This window comes from Trachypithecus francoisi, unplaced genomic scaffold, assembly GCF_009764315.1.
Source record: "Trachypithecus francoisi isolate TF-2019V2 unplaced genomic scaffold, Tfra_2.0 Lachesis_group3, whole genome shotgun sequence".
NCBI classification, from domain to species: Eukaryota; Metazoa; Chordata; class Mammalia; order Primates; family Cercopithecidae; genus Trachypithecus; species Trachypithecus francoisi.
The window spans coordinates 44543171-44560315 of NW_022681468.1; the positions used below are offsets into that span (position 1 = coordinate 44543171).

At 47.2% G+C, this 17145-nt stretch overlaps 1 protein-coding gene across 1 annotated transcript; it reads left to right on the forward strand.

Moving 5' to 3' along the window:
* The first annotated feature begins 2436 nt into the window (after window positions 1–2436).
* Window positions 2437–7368, forward strand: SIX1 (SIX homeobox 1). The gene is made up of 2 exons (XM_033187827.1): window positions 2437–3408; window positions 5460–7368. The coding sequence occupies exons 1-2, from the start codon at window positions 2849–2851 to the stop codon at window positions 5752–5754; spliced, it is 855 nt and encodes a 284-aa protein (XP_033043718.1). The 5' UTR covers window positions 2437–2848; the 3' UTR covers window positions 5755–7368.
* Window positions 7369–17145: the final 9777 nt, after the last annotated feature.

Genomic DNA, 17145 nt, shown 5'->3' on the forward strand with positions numbered 1-17145 from the left:
CGCAATCACAGCTTCTACACGTCGTTTTCCCAGTTGACGGCAATGTATAGTACGTCCTGGTTCCTTTTGAAGACAGGTAAAAAGAAATAGGCAGGTAGGTCTGGAGGAAGCCGGGGTGGGGTGGGGGTGAAGGTGGTCCTATTCGTGTCTAATTGCCATCTCTCTGCTCTCTGTCATCCTCTGTGAATTTATACCTGCCCTTATTTGTCCAGGCTATGCCTCATTTCCTTATACAGAATTGTTAATGACAAAGCAGACCTCACACTCAACAAACTATTTGTCTTTTAAGAGACGTGGTTGTGCTTAAAGACCCTCCCCCCTTGTAATTGTGCGCACTTGCTCCAGACTTTAGGGTATTAACTGATTTTTTAGAGCCGGGTTTAAGCCTCCGTTCCGGTCCTCACACAGCTGCCATGTCAATAAGGACTGTTTCAAGCAGAGACATTCCTTCTGGGAGGACACTGCAGCTCCTTAAGACTTCATGTGAAACATCATAAGCACTAAAATGAGACAGTGAGGGGAAATTGCCAGACGTGGCTCTGGGTTTAGCAGTGCCAGGCTTCCAGTTTAGACAGTCATTGGGCATACTATATGGCAGAGGCTCTTTTGAAAGAATGCACACCCATTAAATGCATTTTTTTTAAAAAAAAAAAGCCTAAGGTAATGAAATATAAGCATCTGCTTCCAAGATCTAATTGCATGGAATAAGCAAGAGTTTCAAGGATGCAGAAAGCATTATGTTCAGCAGAGAAGCAGCTTCCTGTCTACTTGGAATCCCCTATCTGGCAACCCTGAGGTGGGAACCCTATATGAGTTTAGAATGTATGTTGCAGGGTGCACTGTACTGGGTACATCATTTTAAAACCATATTAATAATAAAAGGGGAAACCCAGACACTGCTTCTTCTTCTCCCACTTGCATCTCAATATGCAAAAGGTTCTGTAGTGCTGGGCTCTTTGACTAAAGGAATGAAAACATATTTAAAGAAGACAAGCTAGTTTAAGGAGCCTACAGTTTGTTCTTCACCACTCACTAAGAGGGCACATTGAAATCAAAAGCATTTTTGAAGTGTACTTAGAATTCTGTTTTGAACTTATCTAATCAGAGATAAGTATAGTCATAAAGTCACTCTCCTTCCACCATTTGGCTTCCCTTATCTCCATGCATTGTTCTTATCTCCTGCTGGTCTCAGCTACTGACAATAGATTATCTTTGTTTAGAGAGGCTAATTGTCTTCAAAATCTTTTTAATAATTGCTTTGGAACCAGGTGTGCAAATGAGGCTTAAGATAATTACAACTTCATTTGTTTGTGCAGTTTTACTAAGCATTCTCCACACATAAACAAAACAGCAGATGATGGGACTTAAATTGCAGTACATCTCTCATTCCTTGGCAGCAAAATAGGCCAGCATTGCAACACACACACACACACACACACACACACACCCCTCTTTATTTAATCTTCTTGGAGCCGCTGTCGTCCTCGCTTTGAGGGCAGTGTCCCTCTCAGAGCAGGGTAAGGATTATGTTACAACCGGACGGTTATTGGAGCCGGGCACAATTTTATTTAATTTACACCACATCCAGCGCCTTTCGTACGAGGTTCCCAAAGCATTTTTGCTAATAGCAAGTAAAGCTTCTCGGCATTCCTCAGTAGCAGAAGTGGCACTGGAAAACGCAACCGCACAGATGGGGAAATTGAGTCCAGAAGCTTCAGGAACCTGCTGGTTTCAACCGCAGAACATTAAGATACCAAATCACAAATGAACGCTCGGAGTCTCTAGGTGCTCAGCAAGTATGCTCTAAACACCTCTTTGCCTGGTCTCAAATCATGGAGGTCCTTTGTGAACGAGGGAAACGCTGTCCGACTGGGAGCACTTGTGCCCTTTGGAGGGTGGTGTGCGGCAGCTGGGGGAGGACAGTGGGAGTTGGTGGGGGGAGGGGCAAAGAAATAGGGTTGGCTTCTCAAGCTGAAGCCAACCCGAAGAGAAGCCACTGTTCCAGAAGCTGCATGCGGAGACCCAGGTCTGCTCTTGAATTATTTATCGCGCTCCATAAGCTATTCATCAATCCATCATTTATTCATTCCAACATTAAAGTAATTAAATATGAGCTCACCGGGAAAGGGCAAGTTTGTAAGGGATGAGAGCAACAGTACGGAGGGAGAGGGGAGGAATTAAGGTTTGGAGTAATTGATTTGTGCGGTGTTTTGCGCGACTCCCCTTAGGTGATACTGATGACGGGTCCCGCGCTGCAGGGTCCTGACGCGCTCACCCACTCTCTACCTCCCCACACCTCCGCAGCGCAGCTCCCTCAGACCCCAACTGGCTTCCCACCTTTCCTCTTCCTTCTCCTCCCACCACTCCCTCCCTGCGCAGCCCCGGCAACACCCCCAACCCCCAGCTCCTCAGCCTCGCCCTCCCCGCGCTGGGCGGTGCGGCCTCTCTGCCCAGCCGGGCGGCGCGCTGGCTGGCCAGCCCCGGATAGGCGCCGCCCGCAGCCAATCAGCGTGCCGGGGACGCTGCGAGCTTTAAGGCCGCTGCGGGGAGAACAGAAACCAAGTTCCCCGGCAACTAGCAGCATCCACCGGGCTGGAGGTCGGAGGCAGGAAGGCCCTAAAGGCTACTGAGTGCGCCGGCGGTTCCGTGTTCAGAGCGTACCCTACTCCTCCGCCTTCTCTTGCTTGGCTGCCCACCTCTAAGTTCTGACTTGGGTTTTCGCCTTTGCAAAGCCTAAGGAGGAGGTTAGGAACAGCCGCGCCCCCCTCCCTGCGGCCGCCGCCCCCTGCCTCTCGGCTCTGCTCACTGCCGCGTGCGCCTGGGCCGTGCGCCCCGGCAGGCCCCAGCCATGTCGATGCTGCCGTCGTTTGGCTTTACGCAGGAGCAAGTGGCATGCGTGTGCGAGGTTCTGCAGCAAGGCGGAAACCTGGAGCGCCTGGGCAGGTTCCTGTGGTCACTGCCCGCCTGCGACCACCTGCACAAGAACGAGAGCGTGCTCAAGGCCAAGGCAGTGGTCGCCTTCCACCGCGGCAACTTCCGTGAGCTCTACAAGATCCTGGAGAGCCACCAGTTCTCGCCTCACAACCACCCCAAACTGCAGCAACTGTGGCTGAAGGCGCATTATGTGGAGGCCGAGAAGCTGCGCGGCCGACCCCTGGGCGCCGTGGGCAAATATCGGGTGCGCCGAAAATTTCCACTGCCGCGCACCATCTGGGACGGCGAGGAGACCAGCTACTGCTTCAAGGAGAAGTCGAGGGGTGTCCTGCGGGAGTGGTACGCGCACAATCCCTACCCCTCGCCGCGCGAGAAGCGGGAGCTGGCGGAAGCTACTGGCCTCACCACCACGCAGGTCAGCAACTGGTTTAAGAACCGGAGGCAAAGAGACCGGGCCGCGGAGGCCAAGGAAAGGTACGCGGCGTGCTTCCCGCGACGCGGGCGACCCGGGGAAGCCTTCCTTTCCCCTTCGCCCCCTCCCGCCCCCGCAGGCACCAGCCACCAAGTGCTCCCCGCCGGCCGGAGCCCGTCCACGGGGCGGCGCGCAGGCCTCCGCGGCGCTGCAGCGAAAGTTCATGAACTCTGAGGTTCCTTGCTAAGGATGGGGCCTCATTTGCTTTGAGCACCCGCGCGTGGGTTTCTCTGGGATGTGAGTGTCGGGAAATATTGGCGCTAGGTTTGGTTTTCATGCCTCCCTGGCTGGCCGCGGCTTGGAGTGGTGGGTGGAGAGTGAGTTTCTAAATCAACGGGCAGTGAAGTGTTGATGTGTCGCAAGGAAAGGAGTTCGGTGGGAGCTGAAGTTAGCGAACCTCTCTCCTCTTGCTCCCCAGAGGGGTGTGAAGCTCGTCTGAGACATTGGCTCTGCCCCCACTCCCTGCCGGTTCTCCACCGCTCGCTCTCGATAGTCTTTTGGATTAGGGGTCGCCTGCTTCATTTCTGACTAGCTGGACAAAGGGAGGAGTCTTTTAAAAACACACCAAAAAGAGAGCTCTGGAGAGAGTTGGCGCTGCATTTACTCCCCGGCGCCCCAAATTAAGAAAGGGTTGATCCTCGTCGTGCTCGCTCGCGCGTGGCCCGGCACTGCAGCCCGTCGGGCTGGCTGAACGCGCCGCCTGCCCAGACAAGGAAAGGGTCTCCATTCGCAGCCTTCTCTCGCACTGGAGCTCATAAGGCAGTGTTTCAAAATTGGTCTCTACCTTCCCCCACCTCAGGGCAACACCTTCGGCCACCTGGCCAGGCTCCTTCTGTTCTCTGTAGAGTTTCCGACAGAGATTCGGAAGAACGGTGGGGAGGTGGCTGTGGCGGGGAGAGCGCTCTGCGAAGTCAAAGAGTTTGGGGGAAATCTGAGCGCAGGGGCCGCTTAGGTTTTCCTTTGTTCCCTTCCAAGACTGGGGGCGGAAGATCTTGCTTCCTTTCTTGCTTGGTGGAAAACCAGAGCCAGGATAAATTCTGCTGAAATGGGCTTGCCGGGAGACAGAGACTGTGAGGATAAGGGAAAAGAAAGGAGGAGACAGACAGGCGCTAGGAGTCGGGAGGACCGGCGAGCATTCGGAAGGCGGAAGCGGCAAGGGAAGCGAAATCCTGAAGTTAAGCGGCACGGAGTGCCGGGACTGACGCCCCAGCGCGCCGCGCCCGCTGGCAGCCTGTGCCGGGCGGCGAAGTTTCCCTTGCCGAGAAAGGATGGGTTAGGGTGGGTGTTGGTAGGAAGTTTGAGAGGGTACACGAGGGGCTGAAGTGTTAGCAAGTAACACAGCATCAGGGATTGTATGTTTGCAGTTAGCCTTTAGTTACAAAACGGCCGTCCTATAAGCCAGGCCCGAGGGCCGACTCCAGATGAAATCACAGAGACTGGCTGCGCTCCCTGTGTTTACTCAGGTCACTGGGCCGCTCTGGGCACCACTTCCCATGACCTGTCCTGTGTCTCCAAAACCACCAACTCTGGGCTGGGGCAGGAAAACGGGATGTTTGTCTCCTCATATGGGAACAAGGCAATGGACTTGATTCACCCCAAACATTTGTGCATTGGGCTCTGTCCTCTATCATTTCTTTATCACCAATATCTATTGAAAGATTTTCAAAGTTAGTTACATTTAAATATGGTTCTAGTTGATATGTATTTAAATGTAACTGCTTGAACAAAATTTAAAACATATATTTTGTATGTTTCAAATAAATCCTGCTAATCTATCGCTTTCTGAAATCTGAAAGAGAAAAGGACCTGGCTCCTAACAGGAGGCTCTGTCTGTAGCTCTCCATTTCTCCAGGCTCCTCTGACTCCTCACCTCCCCCATTACCCTTGGGGATGGGTGGAAGGGTAGAGCTCCTCCGTTTGGGTTGGTGACAGATTGCACAATGGCCCTTTCCTCCTTCCAGCTCCCCTCCCTCCATCTCACACTTTTTTTTAACCTACTTTTTTTTTTTTTTTTTTTTTTTTTAACCATATGGTGTTGTCCTCTATTTCTTAGGGAGAACACCGAAAACAATAACTCCTCCTCCAACAAGCAGAACCAACTCTCTCCTCTGGAAGGGGGCAAGCCGCTCATGTCCAGCTCAGAAGAGGAATTCTCACCTCCCCAAAGTCCAGACCAGAACTCGGTCCTTCTGCTGCAGGGCAATATGGGCCACGCCAGGAGCTCAAACTATTCTCTCCCGGGCTTAACAGCCTCGCAGCCCAGTCACGGTCTGCAGGCCCACCAGCATCAGCTCCAAGACTCTCTGCTCGGCCCCCTCACCTCCAGTCTGGTGGACTTGGGTTCCTAAGTGGGAAGGGACTGGGGCCTCGAAGGGATGCCTGGAGCAGCAACCACTGCAGCGACTAGGGACACTTGTAAATAGAAATCAGGAACATTTTTGCAGCTTGTTTCTGGAGTTCTTTGCGCATAAAGGAATGGTGGACTTTCACAAATATCTTTTTAAAAATCAAAACCAACAGCGATCTCAAGCTTAATCTCCCTCTTCTCTCCAACTCTTTCCACTTTTGCATTTTCCTTCCCAATGCAGAGATCAGGGGATAAAAAAATAAAATAATAATAATTTTAAAAAAACCCAAACAAACAAAAGCACCCAGGCACCCAGTCTCAGTTCTGGGCAACTGATACGCCTGTGTCAGCAGCCTTTCTTTTTTTTTTTTTTCAATGAACGGGAATTACAAATCAACTGGATTTTCATTATTTACTTTTAATTTATATATGGAGAAATGTGTTGTGAAGAGGAAAAGGAAATGGAGAGAGAAAGAGAAAGGGAGATAAAAATAGTGAAAATAAGAGCCTCCAGGCTCAGAAGAACTGATGACATTCTTAAGGTGAATAGGAAAAACACAATCTATGACTTTCTTTGATGAGGAAAAATTAAGTTTACATTTTTCATATTTAGTGTTAAACAATTTAATGTAGATTAAAAGAACAGTATTAGGAGGAAAAAACAAGTGCCTAAATGTCTTAATGCTCTCTATGTGAGACAGAAATAGATGTGACCGTTAGTAATGCAACTATTTTTGTCAAATTTAGTGGGATTTTTTGGTTGTTGTTTGTTTTCTTGGGTTTTTTTTTTTTAATGACAAACTCTAAAAATGTACCAATGTGAAAAAACACTTTCCTGAATGCCATTACTCATGCCCTCAAAGCTTTCATATCTGTAGCCTACTCCTGTTAAGGATTTCTTCTGTTTCTAGTTTCTAGTTTGCAAAGGTATGCCAACGAATCTGGCAACCTGGTATTTGTTACTAAAACAGCATGTGTTTTCAGGTTTCTTTTCTATTGTACCTAAAGCAGTCTAAATTAAAACTTAGTAGAACACCAGGAGTATGATTCTGTTTCTGAAAGGTGAGTGGTGTATTGCTATCATTGGGCCCTATTTTTTAAAAAAAACACTTTTTTTTCTTTCTTACTTAATGGTGGCTGTGAATTGCAGGGTACTTTGAAGGCCATCATCTGAACCAAGAGTAGTAACTAGATTAATTATATGACAGAAAGAGTGAATTTAGCCTTGGGGTATTTATTAACTTTTATTATTTAGATATGCAATTTTGTTTACCACTATCTCTTCACAGCATTCATATGTTAACTAAGTTCTTTTGTGTTAACAAGTTTATGACAAGACTGTGAAAGTAAAAATAATTTATCTGCTTGAAGACAAAAAAAGGGAAGGAGAACAAGGATAGAAACATTGTGAATTAATTTGTACAAATAGAAAGCAGACCAGAAGGACAGGAGCTCTTTTGCAGTGCTGCCGGATAGTGTCTAGAAAAATCCCAGTAATCATGTAGGCTCCATATTATTTTTGCCTGAGGCAAAATGATGTATCTTCTGTATTTAGCTTTTAAAATTAGTGAAACAAATGGCATTATTTATTAAAATTCTACTCAGGATAACAGGATTGGCTTGCTTGTGCTTTGTAAAATATTGTTCCCCAGGGAGAGTCTATTTATTTTCTGACATGACAGTTTCATAATTTTGATTTCCCCCCATCTGTAAATGTCACCATTAATAGATTATTTCTTTCTTACTCTTTCCTATTCTTTCTATTCTGGTCTGGAAAACTGAGGTGTGGGGGGGGAAATCAAGGCCTTCTTATTTTTTAAAACTGTCAAATAGCTTTGAGTTCCAGGGAGAAATGGTCACTGTACTTAACTGTAGACACTTTTACTTATAAAGTCGTTTTTCCCCCAGTGATGGACAGATGTGCACACAGCCACTCAGAGACCATCATTTGGTTTGGGAGCTCAGGGTCCCAATCTCCCTTGTTAGTGTTTTGGATCATTAAGTCGGTGTTTATTTAAGTCACTAGGGTGTTTATTCTCCCTGTCTTGGGCCACGGAGAAATGCCACCCTCTGCAGGAGGGGCTCTCACAGGGAATCTCTGCACATTCTTTACATTCACTCCCCAAAACAAACACCCTGCACAAAGATAGCTTTCAATGACCCTGACAGTCTTCAAAGGACGCTGCGGAAATCTCTCTGGAAAATAGGAAGGGCCAATTACTTTAATTTCTTACATGCCCTCTCTTCCTACTCCGGTGACTACCCCCCACTCTCCCAGCTCCGCTTGGGATAATTTTAGGCTCGTGGAAGTTGTGTCTCGCAGGGCGTCCTGGCCCACTTCCTGCTCCCTTGGTTGGCGAATCTTGGAAATGTCTACAGATTCGGCGAGGAGCAAGAGGGCCGGTCCTATAAAAGCCCCCGTGATTACTGCTTGTAAACTTGTTAAAAGGACAATTTTCTGTCACAGTCATAAACTCTTTGTAAAACCCCTGGTACTAAATCCAGAGCGCGCATATTCCAGATGTGTTTAATAAGAAATTGCACAATGTGCCTCCTTCCGCCATCCTCGGCTCAGTCTGGGTTAAAGAGGGACGAGCAGGAGGAGGCAAGAAAGCTGGATATTGCTTTGAGTTTTTTTGGCAATCATTTCGGAGAGATAATTAGGGGAAACTAACCATATTTTTTTTCTTCCCTCGAGGAAATCTTCGAGAACCAGCTGTTAAGGGACCTCCAATTTACCTTCTGGGCATCGCAGTTTAACTGAATCTAAAGCCACTTTTCGTTTCTCCTCTACAGATGTCATAAAGTAATGAACAACGGCTTATAAATAGTTTTTAGGACGAAATCATACAGCATTGTGCCAAGTGAAATGGAAAAAAAAAACCACTCGGGTGATTTTTATTTTTTAACGTTTTAAACCTAAACATGCGATTGTTCGAGTCCCCACTCCCTGCTCGCCTTGACCTCCTGGCTGAAAACGAAGCTTCCTTAATTCTCAGAGGCCAAGAGGTTTGGCCCCCGGTTCCCGAACTTTTGGCTTAGTGGGTAGGGGCTCAAAAGTCCAGCGAGCTACAGGGAAGGAGAAGGGCGCCGCTGGGGCCGGGCACCACCGTTCTTGAACCTGTTCTTTGGGCTAGGACAACGTGATCTTGACCCCGGGCCGGAGTGGAGGCTTCCAGGAAGAGGCAGTGGCTTTGGCACTTATGGACGAGCTCCGAGTTTGCTGAGCAGCGACCCTTATTAGCGGCTCTCCCCTGTCTGCTGAGGGCCAACGGGACACCTGGCACAGAACCCGCGCGGAGCAGGCCTTCCCCTGCTCTGTAGCTGTGGCACTTCTGCTGCTTCTGCACCGAATGCGGCGGCGGCTGAGTCTGGAGCGGGCTTCACTTTGTACTGCCTCTCCACCGCCTGCAAGTCTTTGGTAAAGTCTGAAAGCAGGACTCCAGGTTGGGGATCCAATAGAGGCTTGTATCCCGCGCTTCTCTAGCAGCAGAAGAACTGAAGATCTTTTCCTGCCATCCGCGCACTCCGGAGGCAGGAGACTGTTCTTGCCATTGGGCCCTCGGGAGGCACAGGAAGTTCCCACGCCGCTATCCTCTACTCCGCGCGGGGCAGAGCCACCTCTCCACCGGTTCAGAGAGAATCGTGCTCATCTCCAGACCTGGATCATAGTGCAGCTCCAGACGCAGGGGGCCTAGTGGCCCGGCCCGCGGAGTCCCTGAGAGCAGAGGCTGCCAGTATGGACTCCAAGGCCAGACAAGGGAGGAGGCCTCGGCCTGAGCTTCGTGGTACAACTCAGCTGTCGTCTCCTTGGGTACCCCGAAGCCAACTCCCAGGCCCAAGTCCCAGTCGTCCTCTTCGGTGTCTGAGAGCTAAGCTCCAGGCAAGGCACGTGAGCGGAGCTGGACACTCGGTTGCGGGGCTGGTCCCAGGGACCGCAGGTGTGAGCTCTCCCTGGCTCCCAGGCCCCGCGCTTCCTGCTCAGGGCAGATGGCGCAGGCCTTGGAGCCCGGTTCGGAGGCAGCCTAGGCCCTGCTGCTGATTCCCCAGTGCCCTTTTTGCTTCAGACACCTCCTGTCTCCTTCTTCGCTTCCTGGGGTCTTGGCTTTGGTTTTCGGACCCAAACTCTTCACCCCCGCGCTCTGCGGAGGGGTGCTAGGTAGAGAGGGCATCGCTTTCTGTGCTTGTCCCTAGAACTTCCCGCAGCAGAGAGAGGGCCCCTGGCTTCTAGTGTCTCCAGCAGGACTAGAGGTGGAGGAGCTCCACTTTCTTGGTGGGGCCAGGTCGGGTATTTTCTTCTTCGCTGGCGGCCCTAGGGCGAGCACCAACCTTTCCCCCCACACACAGCCCTGGCCCTAAGGGGAAGGCACCAGCCTAGGTCTGCAGTGCGCTTCGGGTCGGGCTGTCGCGGCTCACCTTCTGCCCTGATTTGTTAAGGCCCTTGGCGTTGACAGGGACAGGTGGGTTAGGGTTAAGGTGAGGGAGGTTGCTGGTAGCCCACGTACTCTCTCCTTTCCGTTTCTCTTTTTTCCTAGCTTTCCCTTGGAGGGAACGCTAAAAACTCTTAGAGACTGCCTCCTCCAGCTGCCCGAAGCCAGCGCACTAGTGTGTGTGCCCACCTCGCTCCCATGGACAATTCACGCGGAGGGACCCGAAGGCTCAGTCTCATCGCCTGCATGCGTGTTCCGCGACCTTAGCTAGGTGGGCACTTCTGAGCCTCTTAAGGGCATAGTGGCCCCTTCCCCATTCTGACCGAATCCAATAATTCCACCTGGAAGAGTCTCTAAAGGAGTTGAGTTAGATACGAGTTGTGTGAGCCAACCAAGAACAAAAATAGTCAAAATCTTAGGCGAGTTGTTGGCTATTGGTCTACTCAGAAAAAGCGCTGCCCTGGAAAGGCTGCATTTTCTCTAATATTTTAAACCTAGTACTCACACACACAACTTCGGTCCAGCTGATGAAATTGGAAACCTGTTCTCCCACTGAGGATGACAATCAGGGTTTTAGACGCTGTGGTCCTTTCAGACAGCGAGAAACAACACTGCAGTAGCGTTTAAAAACAAAGAGAAAGAGACTGCTTGAGGCACGTGGACGCCTGTCTCTTCTCCAATGGAGTTTAAGTTTCTCGCCTTTTAACTTGTTAATGGACAGCTGAGACCCCAGTTCTCAGCAGGTAGAGTCCAACCCATCACCTTAAAGTTTGCTCCCTCTTGCTTTGCTACCTGAGAATCTCCCTCCTCCCCTCTCCTTTTGGGAGAGTGCTCACTGTTTTCCTTTGCCCTATGTTAAATACTCTTGAAATAACATTCTTTTTTTGTGATTAAACAGAAAAATGCAGGAACAAGCAAAAACCTAAAACCCAAAACTCAAACAGTCTTATCTTGGAGAGAGAAAACAGTTACCTTTAGATTTAACACATACTTAAGCTTACCTGAAGTGGCTACCCAACTGTAATTAAAATATGATTAGGTGATACTGGGTAACTCTCCCATCTTTACTGCCATTAGTGGTTGTCATTGAAAAGATAAATAAGTAGAGAGACTCTGGCTCTTTGCTTACTATAATAAGGCATGGAAATTAGTTACTATAATAAGGCATGGAAATGTATACCAGCTCCCTTCATCTGGTCCCCTGTCCCTTCCATGCTAACTTAGAAGATCAGTATTTTGTAAGACTGACATAAGTAGACCCAAGTAGAAACACTCATGGATTAACACAAGGCAAATTTATTTTAATTTGCTATATAATTTATTTTAGTTAGTGATTTAAAATTGATTATAGGTTTTAAAATGCCATGACTTATTTGCAGTAGAAACATTCTTTGGTGGGAGGGGGAGGGGAGCAGTGGGTGGTTGGTGGTTTAAGACCTGAGCTGATATGCATGTGGGATATTAAAGGAAAAAAAAAAAACAGTCTAGACTACATATTTTTACTGACATAAGCCGTTAAGTGTCAGGATTCTTAAAGAATATTGAAATGTTAAAGAACATTTCATAGATATCCTTGATAGAAAACCTGCAGATTCCAGCCAGGATGTCTGTAAAATCAACCTTCTAGATGTTCTTTTCTTGTTATTAAGTGTTTTTACAAACTTAACTACTCTCCTTTTTTTTCCCTCAAGGAAAAACTTTAGCTGCTTTGCAATACTTCAGTTTTAATTTGAGTTGCCAGTTTTCCAAATGGTCTAAATACCAGGAAAAGACAATGGGATTGTGAACACCTCCTTACCTCCTCCTTTCCACCCCCCAAAAAAGCCAACCAACCAAACCAAACCCACGTAATTGTGACATTTTGTGTTGGCCTTCACACAGCTATTATATTAAACTCTAAGTATCTGTATGCAGTCATATTCCTCTTAACTTTTGCAGCACTTTTGCCTGTGATAGTGGTGGGGACTGGTAGTGGTGGGGACTTGGGGGTGTGCTTGTAGAGAAAATGCACATTTATGAGAGTGAGATGGCAGCCTGCAATACTTTGCAAAAGGTAATTTTACCTTTAAATCAAGGAGGTAGCTACAAGGAAGACAGCATTAGCTCTGTATTTATTTAAAATGCCTTGGAGATGAAAGTAGGTAACAAGCTTTTTAAAAAATTAAGCTTGATAGAAGATCAACATGCCTTAGTATCTATGAAGTGAAAAGAACATTTAAACAATTGAAGCTTTGTCTTCAGATATGTGTGGTGAATATTTTCTATGCATTGCTGATGTTATATAAACATAACATGCTTCCTCCTAAAGTCAAGTTCTTGATTTTAATTGAAGAATAATATTGCTCAGGGCTCTACCTCTGAGTACAAATAGCCAATCTGAGAAAATCAGCTCTGAGAATCTGAAACCAATGGCTATTTTAAAAATAAACAGACAAAATCTTCATAAAGAGGGCCAGGAGGATTATTTTACATATAGTGTATCTCCTGATTTCTCTTTCTCTCTCTCTCTGTCACACCCACACACACACACACACACACACTTTTATGGAAGAACTGAAAGGCAGAATGACAATACTGGCCCCTTACCATATTTCTACTTAACAACAATAAAAAAATCAGTCTGCTTGAAGATTCCCAAGCTGTCTTGCCTAACTTTTCCAGTATCAATGTATCTTAGAAGCAAGTCCAGATACGTTTCCTCTTTTTCTTTCTTTCTTTATTTTTATTTTCTAGGGAAGGGAGATGTATAAAAGGGAAAAGTAGAACTAAATAGAAAATAAAGATACAGTTTGAAATTTGTATTGTAATATTTAATAAGTAGCCATTAAACAATATCTACAAAAACAAAGAACACCAGTATGCTGAACTTTCTGTCTTAGTTCAACTAAGGCAAGAAGTAATTTTTTAAAAGAAACTGTTAGGGTTAAGTTACAATTAAGTTAGAATTGAAATGGATGGGGAGATTTCAAAAGCATTTGGATTTTCTAATACAGAAGCCAACATGGATGCTCAACATGACTGACTTAGGGAAGAGTCTGGGAGAAGCAAAACACTAATTTACAGAAATTTCTTAGAAATTCCTGTTGGAGTAGAGATTTTCTGTTTTAGTAGGATCAAGCCCAACTGCATTGACACCCAGCCAATAAGGAGATGTTGAAATCTACCTCAGTTCAGGGACCACACCTGGGGCTCCATCCGGCAGTAGGACCAGGTAACATGAGAATGCCTCATTCTCTACCAGTTTCTCCAAGTTCTAAATCCTACCAAGATGAGAATCCTACAAACTAAGAAACTGCAAGGTGGAGCGGGATTAAGATGTTCCTTCCAACTCCCATTTTGTCATTTGGTGAGAAACGTGTGTTATTTTCTAAAACCGTATTTTTAGTTCCCCTGGGTGACAAGAAAGAGTTAATTTGTTTGCTGATAGGTTTCGTACTGTGGGCAGGTCTGCCAAAAAGGAGAGGAAACAGAGAACAGCCCTATGATTAATTCTACCTGTTTTTCCCATGAGCGATCACCTGCTCCAGGGGTCATGAATAGCAGGTAGCTCTCCCTCTCCTGGGCTCTGAGAGCTTCGTTTGTTTGGTGACAGCTGAGTGACAAGGCCTGAAACTCGAGCCCATCGCCCGGCCTGATGTGGGGATAAAAACCCTGGATGTTCCCTCAAACATTTCAGGAAATGAAAGTTGTAACGCGATCCCTCCTGCGCCCACATCTCCCCCAGCAAACACAAAAGCTCAAAGGAGCCTTCTCGGATTGAATTCGGCTTGGAGTTGATGGAGGGAAAGCGGAGCCCAGCACAGGCGGGGGGAGGGCTGGGGCCGCGGCTGGAAGGCTTTCTGAGCCGGAGAAGGAGGAGGAGGAGAGCTGGGAGAGAGCCGGGCGCGTGAGGCCTGGGCCCCCCTCGGGGCCAGCTTCGCCGCCGCGTCCCAGGCGCCCTGCTCCTCCAGACAGCGTGGGCAGCTGCCGCCGCCACGGTTAAATCGTGTCTTTAGGGTCAACCCGGAGTGGGAAGGAGAAGCTGCTGTCTCCGGCCCTGCGCCGACCCCTGCAGGCTAGCGCGGCCTCTGCTCTGGGGGCTTGGGCCGCGCGGCCTCGAGGCCATGAGGGCCCAGAGCCCCCCGAGGGCCGCAGCGGAGGCCCAGTCCAGTATTTGCAGCCCCCGCTTGCCCGCGTGGAGGCTCCAGGACCCTGGACCAGCTCTTAGGCCGAGGCGTCCCTTCCGATCGGGCCCCGCGGGCTGGCTCAGGATAACTGCGCACAGCTCCGGCGTCCACAGCTGCAGGGGTCCCGAGGGCAACAGCCTAGAGCGCAAGGGCCTCACTCAGCGCCCTCGCGCTCGGCCGCCCCCATCAGTCAGCAGCTTCCATCTGCCAGGGGCCTCGCCGGCACTGTGCGGTGGGGGTGGAGGAAGCTCCCAGCGGGCGGCTGAAAATGGGGTGGGGGTGAGGCTCATGGGAGTAGGGGAGCTGAGAAGCTGGTGCTCCGACCCCCACGCGGCCATCTCTGCGTGGGCCATAGGCGCCTGCCAATCACCACGCCCGATGCAGGCGCAGCCTTGCTGTAGATAGGAGGAAGTATACCCAAGACCCGTCAAGGCGAGTTTTTCCCTTAACCCAAACAGCTGCGATTGGTTTACTTTGTTACAGAATTTTCTTTTTAAATTTCCACTTGTGTTCAGAAATCTTTCTCAGACATTATCAACCCCCATCTCTCTCCTCAACCTTCACGGACGATTGTTTTTTCTTTCTTAAACGTACAAACACATTGTGGAGAGAATTGATGGGGAAATGTCACAGATGCATCGCTGGCACACACAAATTGCGTTGGTTTGAGTCAAGTTAACTAACATCTCTGAGCCTCGATTTCCTCATCGGGAAAATAGGAACTACAATATTTACACTGCAAGGGAAGCTTAAAATGAGCCTAAGTCTTGAATGTAAAGTGCTTGGCACAATAGACATTAAAGGAATAGTAGTTATAACATGCTTGGAGCCTCCTTAGACTGCCACAAAGCCGCCTGGGAAAATTCCCGTGATGCTAGAGTTTCTAGTGAGGGTAGATTATGGCCATTTCCTGCTTTTCCGGATCACGAAAAGAAACGCAATTATTCTATGAAGACCGAGAGCTTGATTAGCCTTTGAGGGTAGACAAAGCTGAAATTTATTTCTTGAATCTCTGAGTCTAGAATCTAGAAGTTTAACTCCAGTAATTTAATTCTGGAATAATATTTAAATCTGTAGTGCTTGGATTTTGCTATCGCTATTTCTCATGGTTTGAACTCTCATGTAAATGTCATTATATGTGGTAGAATTCCATTGATAAAAAATAAAACCCACTTAAATGTGACGGAAAATGACAAATTACTTAGAAGGGAACTAAAGCATTTAGCTGAGTAGAGAATTTAAGGCCCCACCTAAATGTGTCAACATAAGTGTAGAATAAGAAACTACTTTTAAGATTTAATGTCTTGCTGATGTTAACACAGTGCTGGATATAACGGCACCTGATAAATATTTTTGAGTAAATGAATGAGCTGCTGAAATGATGGAGAGTCTTTAGATAGAACACAATTCCCAGAGTTGGAATTTTGCAAGACCCTCCTGGGTACATTTCTTCTCTTGTGACACTCTAATGATCACCAGGGATGAATAGCTCGTTTTGACATATAACACATCCTTCTCTTATTTCAAGAACTTTCTCATTCAGGTATTATTGCAAGCAAAATGCATAGCTGAAATTTTCTTGGGTAAAACTGGGATGGGGGAGAGAGGCACAGGGGAGAGCACTTCTGGGATTATGTGGGGACTGTTTCTCCCTAGAATGACGCAGTGGAAGAACCAGAGAACAATTGGTAGGAGGAACAACCCCAGCACAAGTAGATATGAAACCTAGAGAGTAGGTGGAGTATGCCTGTGGTAGGTGTCTTGAAGGATGGATCCTCATGCACTGTAATCCCTTCACAGTTATTTCACTATTACTACTGGAAAGGTTTTGTTTGTTTGTTTGTTTTTTTCAGGGTCTCACTCTATTGCTTAGGCTAGAGTGTAGTGGCATGATCACGGCTTGCTGCAGCCTTGACCTCACAGGCTCAAGTGGTCCTCCCACCTCAGCTTCCTAAGTAGCTAGGACTACATGCGTGGCTAATTTTGTTTTTGTTTTTGTTTTTTTTTTGTAGAGATGAGATCTTACTATGTTGTCCAGGCTGGTCTTGAACTCCTGGAATCAAGCGATCCTCTGCCTCCATCTCCCAAAGTGCTGCAATTATAAGCATAATCCACCGAACCTGGCCCGGAAAAGCATTTTTTATTTAGTTATTTAACACTACATGTTCTTCCATCATCTTTATTTTCTTCAAAAGTATCCTGGCCAATTAAAAACTGTGCACATTTAAAATTTAAATTTAGAGAAGTTAATCAATTTGTAGTCAATCACCATATAAGCTCAGGAAGAGTTGAACACTTTTTTTATTTGTTTGTTCAAAAAATTCTGGTCTCGAACTCCTGACCTCAGGTAATCCACCCACCTCAGCCTGTAATTCCAGCTACTTGGGAGGCTGAGGCAGGAGAATCGCTTGAACCTGGGAGGCGGAAGTTGCAGTCAGCCAAGATCGCGCCATTGCACTCCAGCTTGGGCAACAAAAGCAAAACTCCATCTCAAAAAAAAAAAAAAAAATGTAATACACTCACAAATTCCTTGAAGTAGAGCTGGAAGCAGCAGATGCATGTTTAAAAATTTACCTAAAAGACTTGTTATGTATCTGCTTTATGCCTGCAAAATTGCACTTGTTTACGCACATATTTTTGGCAAATACATGTTCTAATACTACTTTTATTTGCAAAGCAAAGATTTGAATGTAATCAGTGCACAGAAATGGATAGAAGATAAAGTGAGACTCATGGTCCATCACTTATAAGAATGTGTCTAATAATCGGAGAAACATTTGGTAGGAACTGTGATTA

Excerpts from the sequence above, each read along its gene's own strand:
- SIX1 (XM_033187827.1), top strand. The coding sequence starts at position 2,849 with ATGTCGATGCTGCCGTCGTTTGGCTTTACGCAGGAGCAAGTGGCATGC. Across the intron at positions 3,409-5,459 it reads GCCGCGGAGGCCAAGGAAAG|GGAGAACACCGAAAACAATA; the intron begins GTACGCGGCGTG and ends TCTATTTCTTAG.